Source organism: Lygodium microphyllum, chromosome 12, assembly GCF_053477565.2.
Source record: "Lygodium microphyllum isolate KBCC chromosome 12, Lygodium_microphyllum_v1.1.10, whole genome shotgun sequence".
Classification (NCBI taxonomy): domain Eukaryota; kingdom Viridiplantae; phylum Streptophyta; class Polypodiopsida; order Schizaeales; family Lygodiaceae; genus Lygodium; species Lygodium microphyllum.
The window spans coordinates 138,229,291-138,248,799 of NC_141146.1; the positions used below are offsets into that span (position 1 = coordinate 138,229,291).

The 19,509-nt window shown below is 41.0% G+C and overlaps 1 protein-coding gene across 1 annotated transcript in view; it reads right to left on the reverse strand.

Annotated features, from left to right (window-relative positions):
* Positions 1-18,415, reverse strand: part of LOC148028340 (cytochrome P450 CYP72A616-like) — a 113,972-nt gene extending 95,557 nt beyond the window's left edge. The window contains exon 1 of the mRNA XM_087690156.1: positions 18,164-18,415. Within this exon, the coding sequence (XP_087546282.1) occupies positions 18,164-18,325 (162 nt within the window). The 5' untranslated portion in view covers positions 18,326-18,415. The remainder of the gene's footprint in view (positions 1-18,163) is intronic.
* Positions 18,416-19,509: the final 1,094 nt, after the last annotated feature.

A 19,509-nucleotide genomic window follows, 5' to 3' on the forward strand; every position in this document is an offset into this window, starting at 1 on the left:
CTTCAACTGATGTTAAAACACCAAAATTGGCTAGATTGTTCATAGAGAACATATACCGATTGTATGGCCTTCCGGCAAATATAGTTTCTGATCGGGATAGAAAATTTGATAATCAATTTTGGCATGCTATATTTAGGAAGTTGGATACTAAACTTAGCATGAGCACGGCGGAGCACCTACAAACTGATGGGCAAACTGAAAGGGTTAACCAAATCCTTGAAGTTATGTTGAGAGCATATGTAAGTAAAAGGCAAACTAATTGGGAAGAGTATTTACCGATAGCAGAGTTTGCATATAATAGCGCCAAACACTCTTCCACTGGATATAGTCCATTTATGCTAATGTATGGGTTTCAGCCCAGAGCTCCTCATGCAGTAGGATTGCATAAGGAAAAGGTTAAGGCAACAAAAGATTTTTTGGAGGATATGAATAGTATGTTAAAATTTATTCAAGAAAATATTAAGAAAGCTCCAGACCGAGCTAGAGCTTGTGCATATCATCACCGAAGAGACATCTCCTTTGAAGAAGGGGAATTGGTCTATCTTAAAGTGCCTGGACAAACTAAAACCATGAAAACGGGACGATGGCCAAAGCTTTCACCCAGGTATTGTGGTTCTTTCACAATACTTAAGAGGGTGGGGGAACAAGCTTACAAGCTCCAACTACCTACTGGTAGTAAAACACATCCAGTTTTCCATGTAAGCAAGCTAAGAAAGAACTAGGTGATATGAATAATCTAATCTTAAATGATAAGATTGAGGAGCTATTCAATGACCAATCTATTCCACATGAACCAGAAAGAATTTTAAATGTTCGTAATAGACAAACAATGCATACTATTTATCAAGAATATCTGGTAAAATGGAGAGATTGTTAAGAAAGCTCAACATGGGAGCGAGTAAGCACTTTAAGAAAAAAGTTTTCCAATTTACGGTTGGACATTCCAAGTATCGTTTTCGAGGACGAAACTAATTCTTAAGGGGGAGGAAATGTTACATCAATAAATGTAACTTATTGGGAAACAAGCACGAGAGATGACCGTCCGGGGGCCTTGAGCGCCCATACGGGGTTAGGGGAGCTTAGGAAGTAAGTGAGTTATAAAATTAGTATAACTCACTAGGTAAGGACGGCTGGCAAGAGAGTCACGACGGGGTTTTCTCCAGCATCTTCCTCAGCATGCTTCGGTGGCGAATGAGAGCTCTCGTGCTTCACATGAGGGGAGTCGACAGGACTTAGAGCGGGCATCTACAGAAAGACAGTTCCATGATATCACCAATTACGTAATATGTGGAGCTTGCTTCAAGCCATACAAGGTCTTCTTTAACCTGTAAACCTGCCCATCTGAAGAACCAAATCCAGGAGGCTGCTCTACATAGATCTCCTCCTTCAAATCACCATTCAAGAAGGCCGACTTCACATCCAACTGAAAAACAGGCCATCTCCTATAACGAGCCAAGGCAAGAACAACACAAATAGTCGCCATGCGAGCTGTAGGGGCAAAAGTATCATGGAAGTCAACACCTGGGCGCTGTGCAAAACCTTTAGCAACAAGGCGAGCCTTGTGCTTGTCCAAGGAGCCATTACTATGGTACTTGGTCTTGAAGACCCATTTGACACCAATCACCTTCTTATGAGAGGGACAAGGCACAAGGAACCTCCTAGTACCGTTGCCTATTGTATCTCATCTTATGCTAGTCCCCAAGTGTTGCATGCAACGCTTCCTCTCTCCCCCTCGCCCCCAACCAATAGACCGCCCCTCTACTTGCTCTACTATCTCTTGCACTGTTTGCCCACAATATTACTACATCCCACCTCCCTACCTAGTTTGCTTACATAGCACTCAAGCACACCTACCTACAGCACACACCTCTCCCCTCAAAAAATTTCATCTCTCCTCCCCTCGTCGCTCACCCCACCTACCGCCTTCAGCTCCCTCCCATCCCCTCCCCCAAAAAAACCCGCCAAAATTTCTACCACTCTCTTGGACCACAACAAGTTTTTAAATCAGCTTTCACCTCTAGATAAACAGCAACATCCACGGAAGGGCCTGGATGAAGAAAGCCCTAGGAAGCCCAAAGGGAAATAAAGCACATTTTAGCAAACACTTAATTCAACTTAGCAATAAATTTAGCGAGAAAAATCCACGCACAACCAGAGCTTAAGTTCTCTTGCACCACACATGACACCTATTAGTCCCAAAGCTCAACGCCCCTTTTGGTATTTCTTTAGATTACTAATATATGCTTAAAATTGATTTCAAATAGCTATATTTCAACAATTTCTCATGACACAGCTGATCCATGGATGCAGAATGACCTTATCACCTTGAATGTTGGCCTCCAACCAATTGTAGAGTATTTGAAAATGTAAATGAGCGCTTCAATTTGTCAAACCCTAGAAATGACAATCAGCATTTGAACACAATTTCATGGAGCATTCGCATAGTTCCCATTCAATCTCATGTTGTTTCTCTCACAAACAAATGAATTTCTCATGATGGAACTATGAGAACATCACTTTCTTCACAACAAAGTTGCCTAGAAATGAACAAGGCTTGAGATCGCAAAGAAAAACAAAGAATCTCAAGGGAGAAGAGGGATCTCAACCCATAGTATTGTAATAATCTATTTTTCTAATATTTATATTTTAAAAGACAGCATGTTTTCCTATAAATGGAGTTAGAAAGCTACACGATGGATTCCCCATGCCAAAAGGAGAAGATTGGCTATTGTCCACACTCCACTCATACTATCAGCTCATAATGGCAAAAACATGCAATTTATACAACAAAGAGGAGAAAAATAGCTATCCCTAAACTCAGGCTGCTCAAATTAAAACAGGGCTGAAGCTGTTTTTAGCCTATTCAAGTGGAGCGACCAGCAAATCATTGAGTTTGGGGCATTTTCCATCTCCATACCAAAGCAGATAAATGCGAATTGATTACTCGAATCAAGGGACAAATCAAATTGAAGACTTGCTTGTCATTTTGGACAGCAAGGGGAGTTAGAATACCGAAAGGGATTGGAAGAATCCATTGTATATCAACTTCTTCTTCAATTAAGTTAAATAAATACCAAAAGGGGCGCCAATTTTGGGGCCAACAAGGTGTTCAATGTCCAAGATTATATGGTAAAGTGTGCATTTCAGTTTTGTGAATTTGTTAATTGCTGTAAATAGTGGTTAATGAGGTTATTTACCACCCTATCCAAGGAGAAAGACTGCTTATAGCAAATCTGAAAATTAGCTTGAAAAGAGGCCAAAATAGCAAAGAAAGGGCTCGAAAACATTGGCACAATGTAGAGAATTAATGGCTGCAAATAAATGTTTTATTTGTGAATAGAAGGGTCACATTACAAAGGACTGTCCCAATAGGCAACAAGCTAAAAAATCAAAAAATCAAGAAGATTCTAAAGGAAATAAGCCCAAAAAATAAGTGGGATTGGTGCCCTATTGTTAGTGATCAGCCCAATGATGATGATGCTAAGTTGTGCAAAGCATAGGGCAAAGTCAGGAATTAGCATGCATTGATTTTCTTTGATAATGATGCACGAGCCAACTTTATCTCTGTTGACATGGCAGCCCATATAGGCATTAGAGAGGATGAGATGGAATCCATGGGAAAAGTTGAAATGACATGTAAAGGCCATGCAGAGCCCGTCACACCACTCATTGGAAAGCTTCGGTTGCATATACAGGAATATGTGGACAACGAAGAGTTCTTCATTGCTCCACTTGAGGGTTGTGAATATTGGTATGCCATGGTGTCACTGTATGCATGCAATGATTGATTCTCGTGCAAAAAAATATCACTATTCAACACAAGGGAAAGGTACTCACACTTGATGTAAAGTTGGAAGGTGAATTTGTCCCTCTTGTATATGGTGTAGCCCAACAGGAGGAGATTATGAGTTAGGTAAATGAGCTGTTATAAAAAGAATTGATTTAGTCCAATATATCTCTTTTTTGTTCTCCAGTGCTTTTGGTGCAAAAAAAGAATAGTTCATGGTGTATATGCATTAATTATCATGCTCTAAACAAGATCACGATAAAGATTTGCTTTTCGGTTCCTCAAATCGATAATGTTATGGATAGATTACAAAGAGCAGCCATATTCAGCCATATAGATTTGAAAAGTGGGTATCATTAGATACACATTAGACCGGAAGATGTACCTAAGACAACTTTCAAGACATCTTTTTTTTTTTAATGAGTTTCTTGTTATGTCTTTTGGACTTACAAATGCTCCTACCACTTTTAATCGAATGATGGATTGTATCTTCAAGCCACACAGAGTATTTGTAGACACTTTCTTTGATGACATGATTGTCTATTCAAAGAATGAGGTAGAGCATAGAAGACACTTGGACATTGTGTTCAATGAACTCCGTGCGCATAGGTTGGTTATCAATGACAAGAAAAGTGAATTCTTCTTGCATGAAATCCACTTTTTGGGGCATATTGTATTGACTGATGGGATTCACATGAACCCTGCAAAGGTTGAGGCAATACAATCATGGCCACCTTTGAGAAATGTGCATGAGATCCATAGCTTCTTAGGTTTATATTCTTACTGCAGGAAGTATGTACGCGGGTTTGCTAAAATTGCATCTCCATTGCATGCTTTGCAGAAGAAGGATGTGCCATTTAGATAGACAACAATGGAAATTTCAGCATTTTAAAAGTTGATGGAAAAGATGACTTCAGATCCTGTGCTTGTGTTGCCCAATCTAAGAAAGTCATTCATAGTTCAGTGTGATGCATGTGGTAGCAGGATTGGGGCTGTTCTTATACAGGACGGCCAAGTTGTGGCTTATGAGAGCCGAATTCTCCATAGTGCAGAAAAGAATTTGCAGGTCTATGAGAAAGAGCTCTTGGCTATAATTCATGCACTGTCTACGTGGAAACATTATTTGTTGGGGGCTGATTTTGCAGTGCAAACAACCATCAAACTTTAAGGTACTTTCTGATACAAACAAAGTTGTCAGAGAAGCATATGAGATGGGCAAATTTTCTCTCTATGTTTCACTTTTAGATTACACATATTGATGGTAAAAAGAATGTTATGGTTGATGCACTGTCACGTGAGCCACAAATTTCAGCCGTCAAGATGGTTTATCACACTGAGTTGGATGCCATGAAAGAGCACTATATTGTTGATTCAGAGCTTGCTAATGTTTATGAACAACTTTGCAATGGCCAACGGCATGAACACTTGTGCTAAGAGATGGATTTCTGATGATGCATGGATGACTGTGTGTCACAAAGCAATTAAGGCCCAAAGTTATCGCTGAAAGTCATGCTCTTCCATATATAAGACACAAAGATATTGATGCCACGGTCAAGGCACTGGAGCATTTCTTTTATTGGCCAACTCTAAGACATGATATAGAACAATTTGTCAAGACATATATCGTACGTCAAAAGGTAAAGCTCGATAGGCAAAAGATATTGGGTTTGTTGCAGCCCTTGCCTATTCCAAATAGGCCTTGGCAAGGTTTAGCAAACAAGTCCAATTTTATTCCGATGAGGAAGAAAACGAAGGCTGATCGTATGGCATGATTGTTTTTGCAACACATCTTTAAGTATCATGATATGCCAGAGTCGATCAATAGTGATTGAGACCCTTGAATGACCAGTTTATTTTGGAAGGGGTTGTTTGAGAATGTGAGTACCACACTGAAATTCTCATCATCCTTCCATCCGCACACAGATGGTCAGTCTAAGAAAGAAAATTCCACAGTGTTAGATCTTTTGAGGTGCTATGTTTCAAACCACAAGACACAGTGGGAGCAGTATTTGCCATTGGTTGAGTTTGCTTACAACAACATAGTGCATAGTTCCACAGGCAAAGCTCCATTTGAGGTGGTGGAGGGTGGCAAGAAGGTACCACCTATTCTACAAACCAAGGATAAGATCTTTGAGGCTAATCATTATGTGGAAAACTTGGATGCAACCTATGCAAAGATAAAGTATACACTTCAAAAATCACCACAAAAGGAAAAGAGAGCAGCTAATCGTCACAGACATGCTTTGCAATTTGCAGAGGGCGATTATGTATTGCTGTGTTTTGAAAAGGCAAGGCTGAATAAGACAAAAGGAAGAGAAAGATTGTATCCAAAGTTAAGTATGAGATACTATGGGCCCTTCCAGGTGTTGGAGAATATCAACAATGTGACATATCGGCTGAAACCACAGGCTGAAAATTTTTAGATTTCTCTACTATAAACCCTAATCTGCAGCAAAAATTAGGGTTTACCAGCAGCTTTGAGAAGCGTGCTAATAATTGAAAGCTCCAAGACTTGGATTCAACAAGACTGAAGCTGTTTTCAGTCAAATTCAAGTGAAGGGACCAACAAATCAATGAATTTGGGGCATTTTCCATCTCCATCAAAGCAGGTGAAGGCCAATTGACTACCCGAATCAAGAGGCAAATCAAATTGAAGACTTACTGGTCATTTTGAACAGCAAGGGGAGTTGAATTACCGAAAGGTATTGGGAAAACCCCGTTGTACATCAACTTTTTCTTCAATTAAGTTAAAGAAATACCAAAAGGGGCACCAGTTTTGGGGCCAACTAGATGTTCATTATCTAAGATTGAAAGTTAATTTGCATTTTTCACTTTTGCAATAAATGTTACTGCTATAACTAGGTTGTAATCAAGGAATAACCATCCATCCATGGAAGGAAGGTTGGTTTCATGGGGCTATCATAAGGACATGTATTTTTGAAACCTCACTTAGCATATAGATTAATTTTTAATCACATGGTTAAGTAAATGTTACACATGTGAGATACAACTGGGTTTAGAGTAAATTTACAAGCTCGGGACCCGAGGAATCACGGGATGTCAAAGGTAAAAGTTGCTATAAGTTATTACCCATAGATACTTGGTGGTATCTAGTGCCAATTGTTGGCCTAGGTCATCCATTTGGCCATAAGTGTCAGTTGGTGACACTAGAAAAGTGACATTTAATGATACGTAACACTAAGCTTGTGGTCAAAGATAGTGCAGTGGCACTCACAAATGGAAGTTGCCTAGCCAATTTAATTATTGGCTAGTCAAATTATTTTTCTAGACACCGAAATAATTATTAGATTAATTTTCAGTATTTAAAGACTGAAAATTAATATTTAAATATGGATAATGCTAAAAAAACCATTTGAAAAGGCTCCCACTTGTCAAAAATGCCCATGCAAGCAAGACTGAAAAACGTCTTTACAAGCTAGAGAGAGGCATTTTTAGAGCATTCAGCCTACAAGAGAGAGGGAGGAGATACTACTGGTTTGATTTATAGCCATTGGAGGACCTTCTAAGGCAACCAAAGGTAGGAGAAAACCAATCAACAGCAAGAGGTAGCATCTACACGCTGTTAGACAAGGCAGCAGCAATAAATGACTAATTTTCTTCAGTTCTTCACGAAGAAAGTCTGAATTTTCTCTCCTTAGCATTCTCTCTCATCTCCCAACCTTTCCGCAACCTTGCTCTGAAGATTATAGCATTGAGATCATGAGAGGCTGAGAAATTTTAAATTTCTCTACTATAAACCCTAACCTACAGCAAAAATTAGGGTTTAGCAACAGCCTCAAGAAGCGTGCCAAAAATTGGAGCATTTTCCATCTCCATCAAAGCAAGTGAAGGCCAATTGACTACCCGAATCAAGAGGCTTGCTAGTCATTTTGAACAGCAAGGGGAGTTGGATTACCGAAAGGTATTGGGAAAATCCCGTTGTACATTAACTTTTTCTTCAATTAAGTTAAAGAAATACCAAAAGGGGAGCCAATTTTAGGGTCAACAGGGTGTCCATTATCCAAGATTGTAAGTTAATTTGCATTTTTCACTTTTGTAATAAATGTTACTATTGTAACTAGGTTGTAATCAAGGAATAACCACCCATCCATGGAAGGAAGGTTGGTTTCATGAAGCCACCAGCTAGTTGAGCAGTAGTCTAGCTGAGTGGATGGAGCCTCGAGAAGAGGGCTCATAGCTGGCTGAGTGAGGGAAGCAACCCATGGAGAAGAAAATGATGAAGATGATGAGGAACGATGAGTAAGAGAATGAAATGATAAGCGAATGAAGAAATGGCTGCAACATGTCCTTTATAAGAGATTTTTGGGCCTTTATCCTACTGCAAAGTAAAATACCTTATTCATTAAATAATTATTTTAAGGCTGTTTTAAGGGAGCTAAATTAGGCCAAAATAAATAAAGCCTTTAATTTAACTTGCTTCACACCTCCTCTCAAGCCCAAAAAGATGTCCAAGGAAGAGAGAGAGTATAACTTTCCCTCATATACCAAAAGGTCCCACCCCAAAAAGACTCACGCATTGAACCAAGAGTGCCACAATGGACTGCCCAAGGCATTATACTAGGATCACACATGAGATAGATCTTCTATAGGATAGCCCAACTGAATGGGCCTTTTTTTCCTTATTGGAATAAATTGTTGGTGGTAGGACCCCTCCATAAAGGACGCTCATGGCAAGGGTATCAATGGCAAAGATTTTGACAAGGTAAAGCTGTCAAGGTGAAACGTAGAAAAAGAGAAGCCAAACCCCTCGCACCATTTCAAACCAATGGCTAAGGCAAATGAGGCCTAATCAGATTGTGATACCAAGACCCTCATGTAGAATGAAAGAAGCACCTATACATAGCTAGAAACCTGAAGGGCTAACAATAGTCAAGGCTATAGTGGAGATGCCCGAACTCACCCTTGGGAGAGAAACCACCAGCCATGTCTCCATTTTGGCAAGAATACAAAGGCATGCTTGATCCTAGGCCTCAAGAGAGGACACCATCCTCATATCCTTGCTGGACAAGACGAGTAAGCATAGGCACCAAGGCATCATTGAAAATCTATGCTTTTGGCCTAAGCAAAACATATAGATCTTGGGGTTGATGCTGAAAATGGTGGGGGACTAAGGCCAAGGCTCTTCACCATCGTGCACATACATACATCAATGGATGGTCGTAATAGACCACCACCACCTCTAAAGGATAGGACAGCTAGAAAAGCTTCCCAAAGAAGGTGGAGAAAACTTAGTGAAGGAGATAGGGAACACAAAAATTCACGAAAAACGGCCTCCAAGGAATTGGAAGAAGAGGGAGGGAATGTCCAGCAAGGAAGTTGAAGAAGGTATTTGGGACTGGCACAATTGTTGAACAGGTGCATGAAGCTCTACAAAGATGGCCTTTAGATACCGAGTAGGAGAGGGTTGAGAGGTAGGGGTATCACAAATCATAACTGATCTCCTCAAGCCTCAAGTTGGAATATGTGTTCATGGAGTCATACAAGGGAGTAGGATGTAAAGCTTTTATGGAGCCATAGGCAACCGACCACCACTGTCTCACAGGAGAGCAAACTGCACAGATGCGGTTGTCCAGCAGCCACTATCTTGATGGAGCAGATTGCAAAGATGAGGATGTCCAATATCCACTATATCTCAATGGAGCAGCCTAGAAAACCAAAGGTCGTGACAAGGGAAGCCACTATATCCAAGAAAACCTCCACAGCAAGTTGCATCAATCTCCAAAAGGACTTCTTGTCAATGCATCAATATGCTTGAAAGAACTAAGCACACCTCATAGGTGCCCTATTGCCTTGAGCAGAGAAATAATTTGGAGAGGAAATATCCCCAACAATTCGTATTTGTCTCCATGAGGTTTATTGCAAGTGCCTCGATGTGCTCAAAAGGATTTAGCATGCAGCATAGTTGTTTTATTGCCTTGAGCTTGGTCCTCCAATAGCCAATGCAGAACAAACATTGTCACCCAAAATGTGATGTGCACACACCAGTGATGTAGGAAGCAATGGTTGATGATGTGATGACAAGTTGTGGTGGAGTGGCCTAGCTTGCCACAATAGGTGCCCCCAGTGGTCAAGGAATCAACTTGCAATCAGGAAGCCAGTCACAAACTGGTGTTGCAATATTTAGATATGAAATGGGAGGGTGGGATGGGAGAAGAATATGGAGCTCTCCCCAATGACAATGTTGCAAGGAAAGAGGGAACATAGGTGTTATTAGATCGTATCACTTTTACAAAGCCCTACTCAATCATAGAAGATATATGATATTTAGCTCTACCACCCTTGCTCTAATACCATGTGAGGAAACAGGTTTGCAAAGAGAAGAAAGGCATGTACGATGACAACTAACAACAACAAAAACTCAAAAACTCAAAAGATAACTGAATAATAATGAATGAGATACAATGGAAGAGCTCAAGGAGCAGAAGCTGTCCAATTGTCACTGTCTCTTGTGGAAGCCAGCTAAGGGATGGATCCGGAGTGCAGCAATCCAACAATGTGGACGAAGAAATCAGATGCAAAGGGGTGCGACAGCAGGGCAGCAGGCTGCATATCAAAACACAGCAGTGTCAAGGGCTGGAATGACAAAAACACTGCAATGTACTACCTGCCGATAGTCTCTAGGTGAAGAAGAAAGCAGTTGGTCTGAAAATGCAGCAGCTTGGAGACGTACAATAGTGGACAGCAGCATCAGCAGCCCAAAATGCAGCCAGGAAGATGTCCTGTCTTCACATGGTAGGCAGCAGTGCAAGCGTCTGCAGAGGATGAAAATACAGCTATGCTGGAGTGTTCAGTAGCTGGGTGTTGCCACCAAGGGGTTGTGGCGGCAGCAGCAGGTCAGGCGGCAGCTTCCACAGCAGGGTGCCAACACCAGCAGCAGCACGGCAGCTTTTGGAGGAGGGCGGTGCCACCATTGGCTGGGCAGCAGTCTAGCTGGCCAGAGCTTGGAGAAGAGGGGTGGCAGCTGGCTGAGTGAGCGCAGTAGCCAGTAAGATGGCCAGACTCCACATGGTAGGCAGCAGTGCAAGCATCTGCAGAGGATGAAAATGAAGCTGTCCCAGAATGTTCAGCAGCTGGGTGTTGCCACCAAGGCGTTGGCGGCAGCAGGAGCAGGTCAGGCAGCAGCTTCCACAGCAGGCACCAACACCAGCTGCAGGGTGGCAGGTTTTGGAGGGCAGAGCCACCAGTTGGCTGGGTGGCAGTCTAGCTGGCCAGAGATTGGAGAAGAGGGGCAGCAGCTCACTAATAAGTGAGTGCAGAAGGAAAATGATGAAGATGATGATGAATGATGGGGAAGAGGATGGGAACAATCAAAGAATGAAGGAATGCCCACAATATGTCCTTTGCAAGAGAAATTTTGGCAGTTTTCCTACCACCAAATAAAATGTCTTTATCTCTAAATATTTCCTTTTGGGAGCCTTTAATTTTGCCTCCTCTACAGCTAACATCAAGATGCCAAAGTATCTCTATCACAATGATGATCTCAAGTTTCCAATCTCTTGGATGTGAAGCTCTATACCTTTTGCCGAAGACACTTCTTCAAGAGAGCAATAGCAAGTAGAAGTGCCGCTCTCCTACAGAGCAAAAGGGCAGCCTGGGCCCCTTTGAAAGTACACCAAAAAGATGAGAGGAGAACAAGACACAAATGGGTAGCCCAAAGGATGCATATGGTGAGAGGTAAGAGCTTGAGGAACGTTTTACCTCTGGAAAGAAATCCTTTTGTAGCTTCAAACACCCACTAACAAGGCTTTTTGCGAACCGGTGAGGTAAAGCTAGACCTTGCAATTGCAACGATCCTCAAATTGGTCATGGTAATTGTCGTATCCACCTCAAGTCACAATTAAACATATTGTTAGAGAACCCTATTTGTGATAGCCAAGTTCTAGGCAAGCACGAGAGCCTTTCGATTCACCTCCCAGCCTTGCTCAAGAAGACGCAGGAAGAAACGAGCATAGTATCCTGCCAGCCGTCGAATTCTCAAGAGTTATACTAATTTATAACTCACTTACTTAAGGCCTTGTTCCCACTTACTTCCTAAGCCCCCCCCCCCCCCCCCCCGAACCCCATACCGGCACCCAAGGCCCCCGGACGGTCATCTCTCGTGTTGTTTCCGGTCATCTCTCGTGCTGTTTCCCCATAAGTTACATTCACATTTCCTCCCCCTTAAAAATCGATTTCGTCCTTGAAAACGATACTTGGAAAGTCTAACTGTAAATTGGGAAACCTTTTTTTTTAATGCTTACTCGCTTCCATGTTGAGCTTTCTTCTGAACAATCTCTCCATTTTACCACATATTCTTGATAAATAGTATGCCTTGTTTGTCTATTACAAACATTTAAAATTCTTTATGGTTCATGTGGAATAGATTGGTCACTGAATAGCTCCTCAATCTTATCATTTAAGATCAGATTATCCATATCACCCAGCTTCTTCCTTACCTTGCTTAGATGGAAAACTAGATGTGTTTTACTACCAGTAGGTAATTGGAGCTTGTAAGCCTGTTCCCCCACCCTCTTAAGTATTGTGAAAGAACCACAATACCTGGGTGAAAGCTTTGGACATTGTCCCGTTTTCATGGTTTTAGTTTGTCCGGGCACTTTAAGATAGACCAATTCCCCTTCTTCAAAGGAGATGTCTCTTCGGTAATGATCTGCATAAGCTCTAGCTTGGTCTTGAGCTTTCTTAATATTTTCTTGAACAAATTTTAACATACTATTCATATCCTCCAAAAAATCTTTTGTTGCCTTAACCTTTTCCTTATGCAGTCCTACTGCATGAGGAGCTCTGGGCCAATAGAATTGCCTTTTAATAAGACTATAAGTCTTATTAACTCCTGGATGTCCCGCACTAGGGGTATCATGACACTCAAAGAGTATCTGGCGCCTTATTTTTTCATCTTTGAGGACACATACCCTACCCTTGTAGAGTAAATAACCATTATCAATGGTAAAATTATTCCACTTGAATTCCATTTGAGCAACCCTTGATGCTCCATTTCCTTGTTGAATATCCTCAGATGTTCCTTCCTCAGTGGAGGCCCTTCCATTTGGATCCCCATTAAAAATTGCCTCCCATATGTTGGAATATGCCAAATCAACCTAGCATTTCCCTTTTAAGGATTCAAGCAAATCGGAAGAGAATTGAGTAAAACTCAATTCATTTATTATGGGCATTCTACTGAGCACATCAGCCACTATATTGTACTTTTCTTTTCTATACCTCATCTCATAGTTGAACCCTTAAAGGAGTTCGGCCCATCTAGCTTTACGCCCTTGTAGATCCGATTGGTCATTAAGCCACTTAATGCTTTCATGATCCGACAATATCAAAAGTTTGGCATAGTACAGATAGTGCCTCCATTTCTTCATTGTATATACTATTGCATACAGCTCCCTCTCATAAACGGAATAATTCTGTTTTGCACGGTCTAATTTCTTGCTTTCAAAAGCAACCGGTTGACCCTCTTGTAATAAGACCACGCCTACTACCCTATCATTGGCATCAGCTTCAACCACAAATGGTTTATTGGGATCCACAATTAATAGTACTGGAGCTGTAGCAATAGCTACCTTAAGTTTTTCAAAACTTTCATTTTGGTTTGTTCTCCAATTAAAGCTCTTCCCTTTTCCTTTTCCTTTAAGTTGGTCCGTCATTGGAACAACTATCTTAGCATAATCTTAAATGAATCTACGATAAAATCCAGATAAACCTAGGAAGATCTGCAGCTCTTCCAGGTTCCTTGGAGATGGCCATTCAATAATTGCCCTTACTTATTCTAGATCCATCTTAATTCCCTCATTTGAGATAATATGCCCCAAATATTTGAACTCTTGTGTGAAAAATTCACATTTAGTTTTCTTCGCATAAAGGGAATGGATTCTTAACAATTGGAATACTAACCATAAGTGTTCCAAATGTTCTTCTCTTGATTTACTAAAGATCAAGATATCATCCAAGAAGACTACTACAAAGAGTCCTAGATAGGGCCGTAATACACTATTCATCAGCTTCATAAATGTAGCTAGTGCATTTGTGAGACCAAAAGGCATTACCAAAAAGTCATAATGCCCGTATCTAGTACGAAATGTTGTCTTAGGAACATCCTGGGCCTTAATGCTTACCGGTGATAGCCTGATCTTAAGTCAATCTTGGTGAAGAATTTTGCCCCTTGTAATTTGATCAAAAAGATCTTCCCATAGCAAATTTATTCTTCACCGTTATCTTATGAAGTGCTCTATAGTCAACGCAAAGTCGCACAGAGCCATCTTTTTTCTTCACCAATAAAACTGGCGAAGCCCAAGGTGAATTGCTGGGTTGTATAAACCCCTTATCAAGGTAATCCTTAATTTGTCTTTCGACTTCTTGGTGTTGTGTTTCACTTAGCCTGTAAGGTGGTTTAGAGACAGGGTGTGTATCCCTATCTATATCAATTAAGTGATTTACATCACCCCTATCTTGTGGAAGGCCAATAGGTAAGTCAAATGAAAACACATCTTTAAATTCATCTAACAAACCACTTAATTCATTATTTACATTCAACTCACAAGCATAAGAAAATTGTTGCTTTATATACAAGTAAAAGTGTACTGTACAGGGAGGGACCATAACATGTATACTTCACAAGCTTCCTTCTTCATCAACTTCTGTATTTCATGTTCACCTTGAATCACAAAAATCTTACCATCCCTTTCAAATTCCAGTGTATTATGATAATAACTACGCTTTAAGGATAGTTCCAATCCCCATAGCCACTCCCTCCCTAGAGCGATATCGGCCCTTTTCATATTCATAATTTGGAAATCAAGCTTATCTTTATATCCTTGGATCTCGATTTCCAAGTTGGATACCATTGTATCCCATATTTTGTTATCCTGACCTCACATCATACAAACAACATATCGATGCTCACTCTTTTGTTGGGGAAATTTCAACTTTTTGACAAGTGCATAACTTATGAAATTGTGGGTGGCAGAGTCATCAATCATGGCTCTAACCCTCTTCCCACCTATCGATCCATGCACTCGAAGTAAATCATGTGGCCCGAAGGTAGGATGCCACATGGAAATTGACATACAACACTTGTGTTGTACATCCTTATGCAAGATCTCTAAAGATTTATACCTTTCGTGCCCCTTTAATTCCAAGGTCTGCACTACATGGATTTGTTTCTCTTTTCCCTTGCTCTTGTCCTTATCCTTTCCTTTATCTTCCCCCTTCTTTCTTTGAGGGCAATTCCAAGCAGTATGGTTAGGGGATAGGCAATTGAAACACAGCCTTTCTTTTTTGGCCTTCTCAAAGTCATCTTGACTTAGCTTCGGCCATACATATTGTCTCTTTTCAAAGGGTTGTTTCTTACCCTTAAGGAATGGCATTTTCCTTTTGGATTTGCCTGCAAATTTTGAGGCCTCAAATTCCTTAGTCTTGGACTCTGTGTCAATGGGACTAGTGAGTGCACTTGGACACGTATTATCTTCATTGATTAATGCAAATTTAATTGCCTCTTCAAGCGTCTTAGGTAAACTCCTTTTCACTTCCTTTTTACAGGCCTTATCTAGTCCCCTTATAAATCCTCATCTTTTGAAATTCATCTATTCCTTCCAATTTGAGGATTATCTCACAATACTCCTCAAGATATGTCAGCAAAGGTTTTCCCTTTTGTCTGAAAAAATCCTAATCTTCCCAATTTCTTTCCATTTCATTCTCAAGAAGGAATTCTTTCAGAAAGACCGATCCCAAGTTTCAGGTATTTTATTTGCCTCCTTTAAAGTTCTCCACCATTTATATGCCTTTGGCCCCAAGGTTAAATTGGCCTCCAGCGCTTGAAGATGTGGTGGAGTATTCTTTAATTTGTGCAAATCCTCCCATTTTTGGAGGAAGTTAAAGATAATGTCTTTGTTTCTATCTTTTTCCTCCCCATGAAACTAAGGGGGTTTCATGTCTTTTAACACTGGGCTATCCCTCAGCTTTTGGTGGGGTTCCCTTGGGCATAGTCACATCTACATCTTTCGATGAAGATGAAATATCTGAGGCCTCTGCTTTACCTTTATCCCTTTCGGCCCTTTCTATCAATAAGGCTAATTGGGACTTTATTTCAGTGAGTGCTTGAGTTAGCAACTCCATTTGAACCCCCTGTGCTTGCACACGAGTAGTTAAATCATCAAATTGCTCTCATGTAGCAAAAAACTCTTCCCAATGTTCTTCTTGCATTTCAATTTCATGGGGATCCACCATGGGGTGGTCCCTGGAACTAGAGCCTTCCATTGCCCCCTCTCTCTCTTTCCCCTCCATCTATACACTAGAATTAGAAAGAAAATGTAAGAAATTTGCAGACAAAGGTGGGGCAATTCCCTGTATTGCATCCGCTTGATTCCTCAGCAAAGGACGAAAATGGGTACGTTGAGTTTCAGGAATTTCCAGCACAGAAATTCTGTCCCCGGTGCAGAGAATTGCAGCTAAAATTTCAGCCTCCAAGAGAAATTGCCCTGCTGAAATTTGCCTGAGGGAGTGTCGATTTGCTGACCGGTGCGTTGTCCAGGGCTGTAGAAAGCTTCCACGTGCAAGCCAGTTGAAAATTCCTCTGCCTGGACAAAAATTGACTTGCTATTTTCTGCTCTTCTCGCGTCAGACAACTGCTCTAATACTAGTGTTAGAGAACCCTATTTGCGATAGCCAAGTTCTAGGCAAGCATGAGAGCCTTTCGATTCACCTCCCAGCCTTGCTCAGGAAGACATAGGAAGAAACAAGCGTAGTATCCTGTCAGCCGTCGAATTCTCAAGAGTTATACTAATTTATAACTCACTTACTTAAGGCCTTGTTCCCACTTACTTCCTAAGCCCCCTCGAACCCTATACAGGCGCCCAAGGCCCCTGGACCCCCATAAGTTACATTCATTAATGTAACACATATGAACTCCCTAATCATTTGAAGGTTTCACTAGAAGAACTACTGATGCCATTCATTGAGGGCTCATAAGGTTTTGACAATGAACTCCATCTTGTTTAGCTAAGTCTGTTAGACAGCCCAAAAGCAAGGAGATTAGAGATAATTTTATTAGGTTAAACATGTACTCTGGGATCAAGCATTGTCACTTATGGGGCCAAGAGGGCCTATAACAATTCAGTGCAACTTGCAGATGTGTACAGAACTACTTTTGATTCCTTTCTCGAAACCAGCCTTGTCCACTAGAAGCATTTGCTGATGCTGGTTGGGCTGTGACCAATCCAATGATCTTTCACGTTCTATTATGGCTAGGTTTGTTGTTGACTCCATCATCAACACTCTATTAATGTATAAGACACCTTCAAAGTTAGGTCCCTGCAATCTCATCCTTTAAGAAAGGCTTCATTGTATGCTGACGTAGAGAAAATGTGTCTAGTTTGATAACATTGTATACTTGGGTCATAAAATTTTAGCCGATAGGATAAGCATGAAAATGGAGAATCTGGCATTTCCAAGCATGGTCAATATGACCCTGCTTGATCATTTTTAAGGTTGTGCAGGAAATTCACAGAATCTTACTATTGTATATCCCCTGCAAAGTACCAATGTTGCAAGAGCAAGTCCTCTATGTTTGGTTCTGAGAAACATTGTGACCTCAGGACTAATATTAGTGGTATTGCACTAGGAGCAACTCTCTGAGGTAGGCTACTGCATCAAGAGCAACAAGCCCTGACCAGCTCAAGGAAAGACAACCAGTTCGTGAGCAAGAGCCTTCAAATTTTTGGTGCAATATATTAATGGCATTGATCACCACTTGAATTTTCTTGTACTCACAAGGAGTTTTTGACATTTTTCCCTGTGGGCGAAAAGGCACTCTTTACCCTCTTTTTTTCCCTATAGTGTTCCACATAAAGAGCTTCTGCTCGGGTGGCACTGCAAAGCTGGCTAGGTGCGGTTGGAGCAGGGGGCTGCCAAACAGAGAGTTTTAGGGCTGCTTGTGAAAAGGAAGGCAAGTGAAGCCAAGTTGTCCTGTGTGAATGGTAATTTTCATGACAATAAAAGCCCTCCGCGAAGAGACTTTCCGAAGCAATTTGCAACTCTCTAGCTGGAAGGAGTCTCGCAACCTGGGCAGGCAGCCTCCCCGACCCCAACCACACCTAGCTAGATATGTAGTCCCTCCTTCATAGAAGCTCAAGATGTTGCCATAATTCACAATGAGGGCAATTTTTGTGGAAATTTGTCTAGAATTTCTTGTGACTTGGCAGGAATCCTACAAGACTCAAATCAGACGAACAATGTATATAGCAAGGGTTTCTCCCTTCTGAGAGGAGATTTAACCAAAATGATATGCAGGCCTTTTTGGATCGACTTCCTTGCTATGCTAGATTGAATGAAACACAACAGAGAACATGCACATACCCGGTATCCATGGATGCCATGCTTCTGGCAACTGCGGATGGAAGACAAACGGCTCCACGGACACAGAGTGGCCTCCATATAATAATAGCAACACACTACAAGCACAGTGACAACGACAACAAGAAGGAGAGGCAGTAGCAAGACGCTCGCTAATGCCACCATCACACTCGCCTTCTCCTCCCTCCTCAAAGCGGCTGCCAAGTGGAAAGGACATTTCGTATTCTTCTTTATCTATCTTCTTTGCAGGCCAGGCTTCACAGAAACAATTTTTGGTAGGCTAGTAGATTAAAAAAGGAGGGGTTTTGAAATAAATTGCATTTCCATATATATGTCACTTTTATAACTAAAGTTTTAAACCTTTTTCCTTTAAATTTTTAAGATTGTTTGAAATTGTTGCAATTCATTTTACATTAAACCTTGCTTGCATGAACACTCTTGGTTAGACATGAATCTCACTTTGCAAGTTATTAACCAGTCAAAGAGTTTTTATTGGGGGGGTCTCGCTTTCACTCTTTACCACAAAAGAAGACATGGCCCATTGAGTACCTCCTAAACTGGTAAACTCTTTGCCCATTTTTGGATGAGAGTCTCCCTCACCCACTTTACAAGGTGCTAGATAAGGGTGCATTTTTTGTTTATTATATTTCTTTTTTTTATAATTGTGTCCTTTTGGTGTGTAAATATGTTGTGCCCATATCCATGCACACTTTCAAAAAGTGTACACCCACACTTTGGGCAAGAGTTCGGTGTATATCACTCACTAATAACCAAACTCTCTCCTAAGCAACATGAAAACCATTTTGTATTAGTAATTATAATCATAGTGTACCTCGCTAGCACTAAGAGCTCCTTTACACAATAATCATAACAATCAAATCTTATCTCAAGAGTAGAAGAGTGTGAGTATTTAATGTGGAGTAGCAAAGGGATTGATAAGGTGACACCCACTCCATTACCCTCCCCCCCCCCCCCCCCCCCCCCGTGGGCCCCCAAAAAAAGCAAAAAGTACCCTGACCCAATTCGGTGACAATTTTGCACAAATATTGCATTTTTTAAAGCCACTTAAAACTATATTCTAAATTATAACAGGCACTCAATGCCTAGTTTCCTTCCGGAGCTATGCCCCAATTGGTTAACGCATTCACGTCTTGATGCATGTTTTACGTGGCAATATGATTCATGGCCAGTTGAGTCCCTTAAAAACAAACCATGAAAGAACTCAGAACCATTGTGAAGTACTTGTATTAATAATAGTTAATGTATTGCACTTCCATGTCGATTTTTGAAACAATAACTTGATCCATTTGTCCTCCTATTGCTCTCTCTCTCTCTCTCTCCCCCCCAAA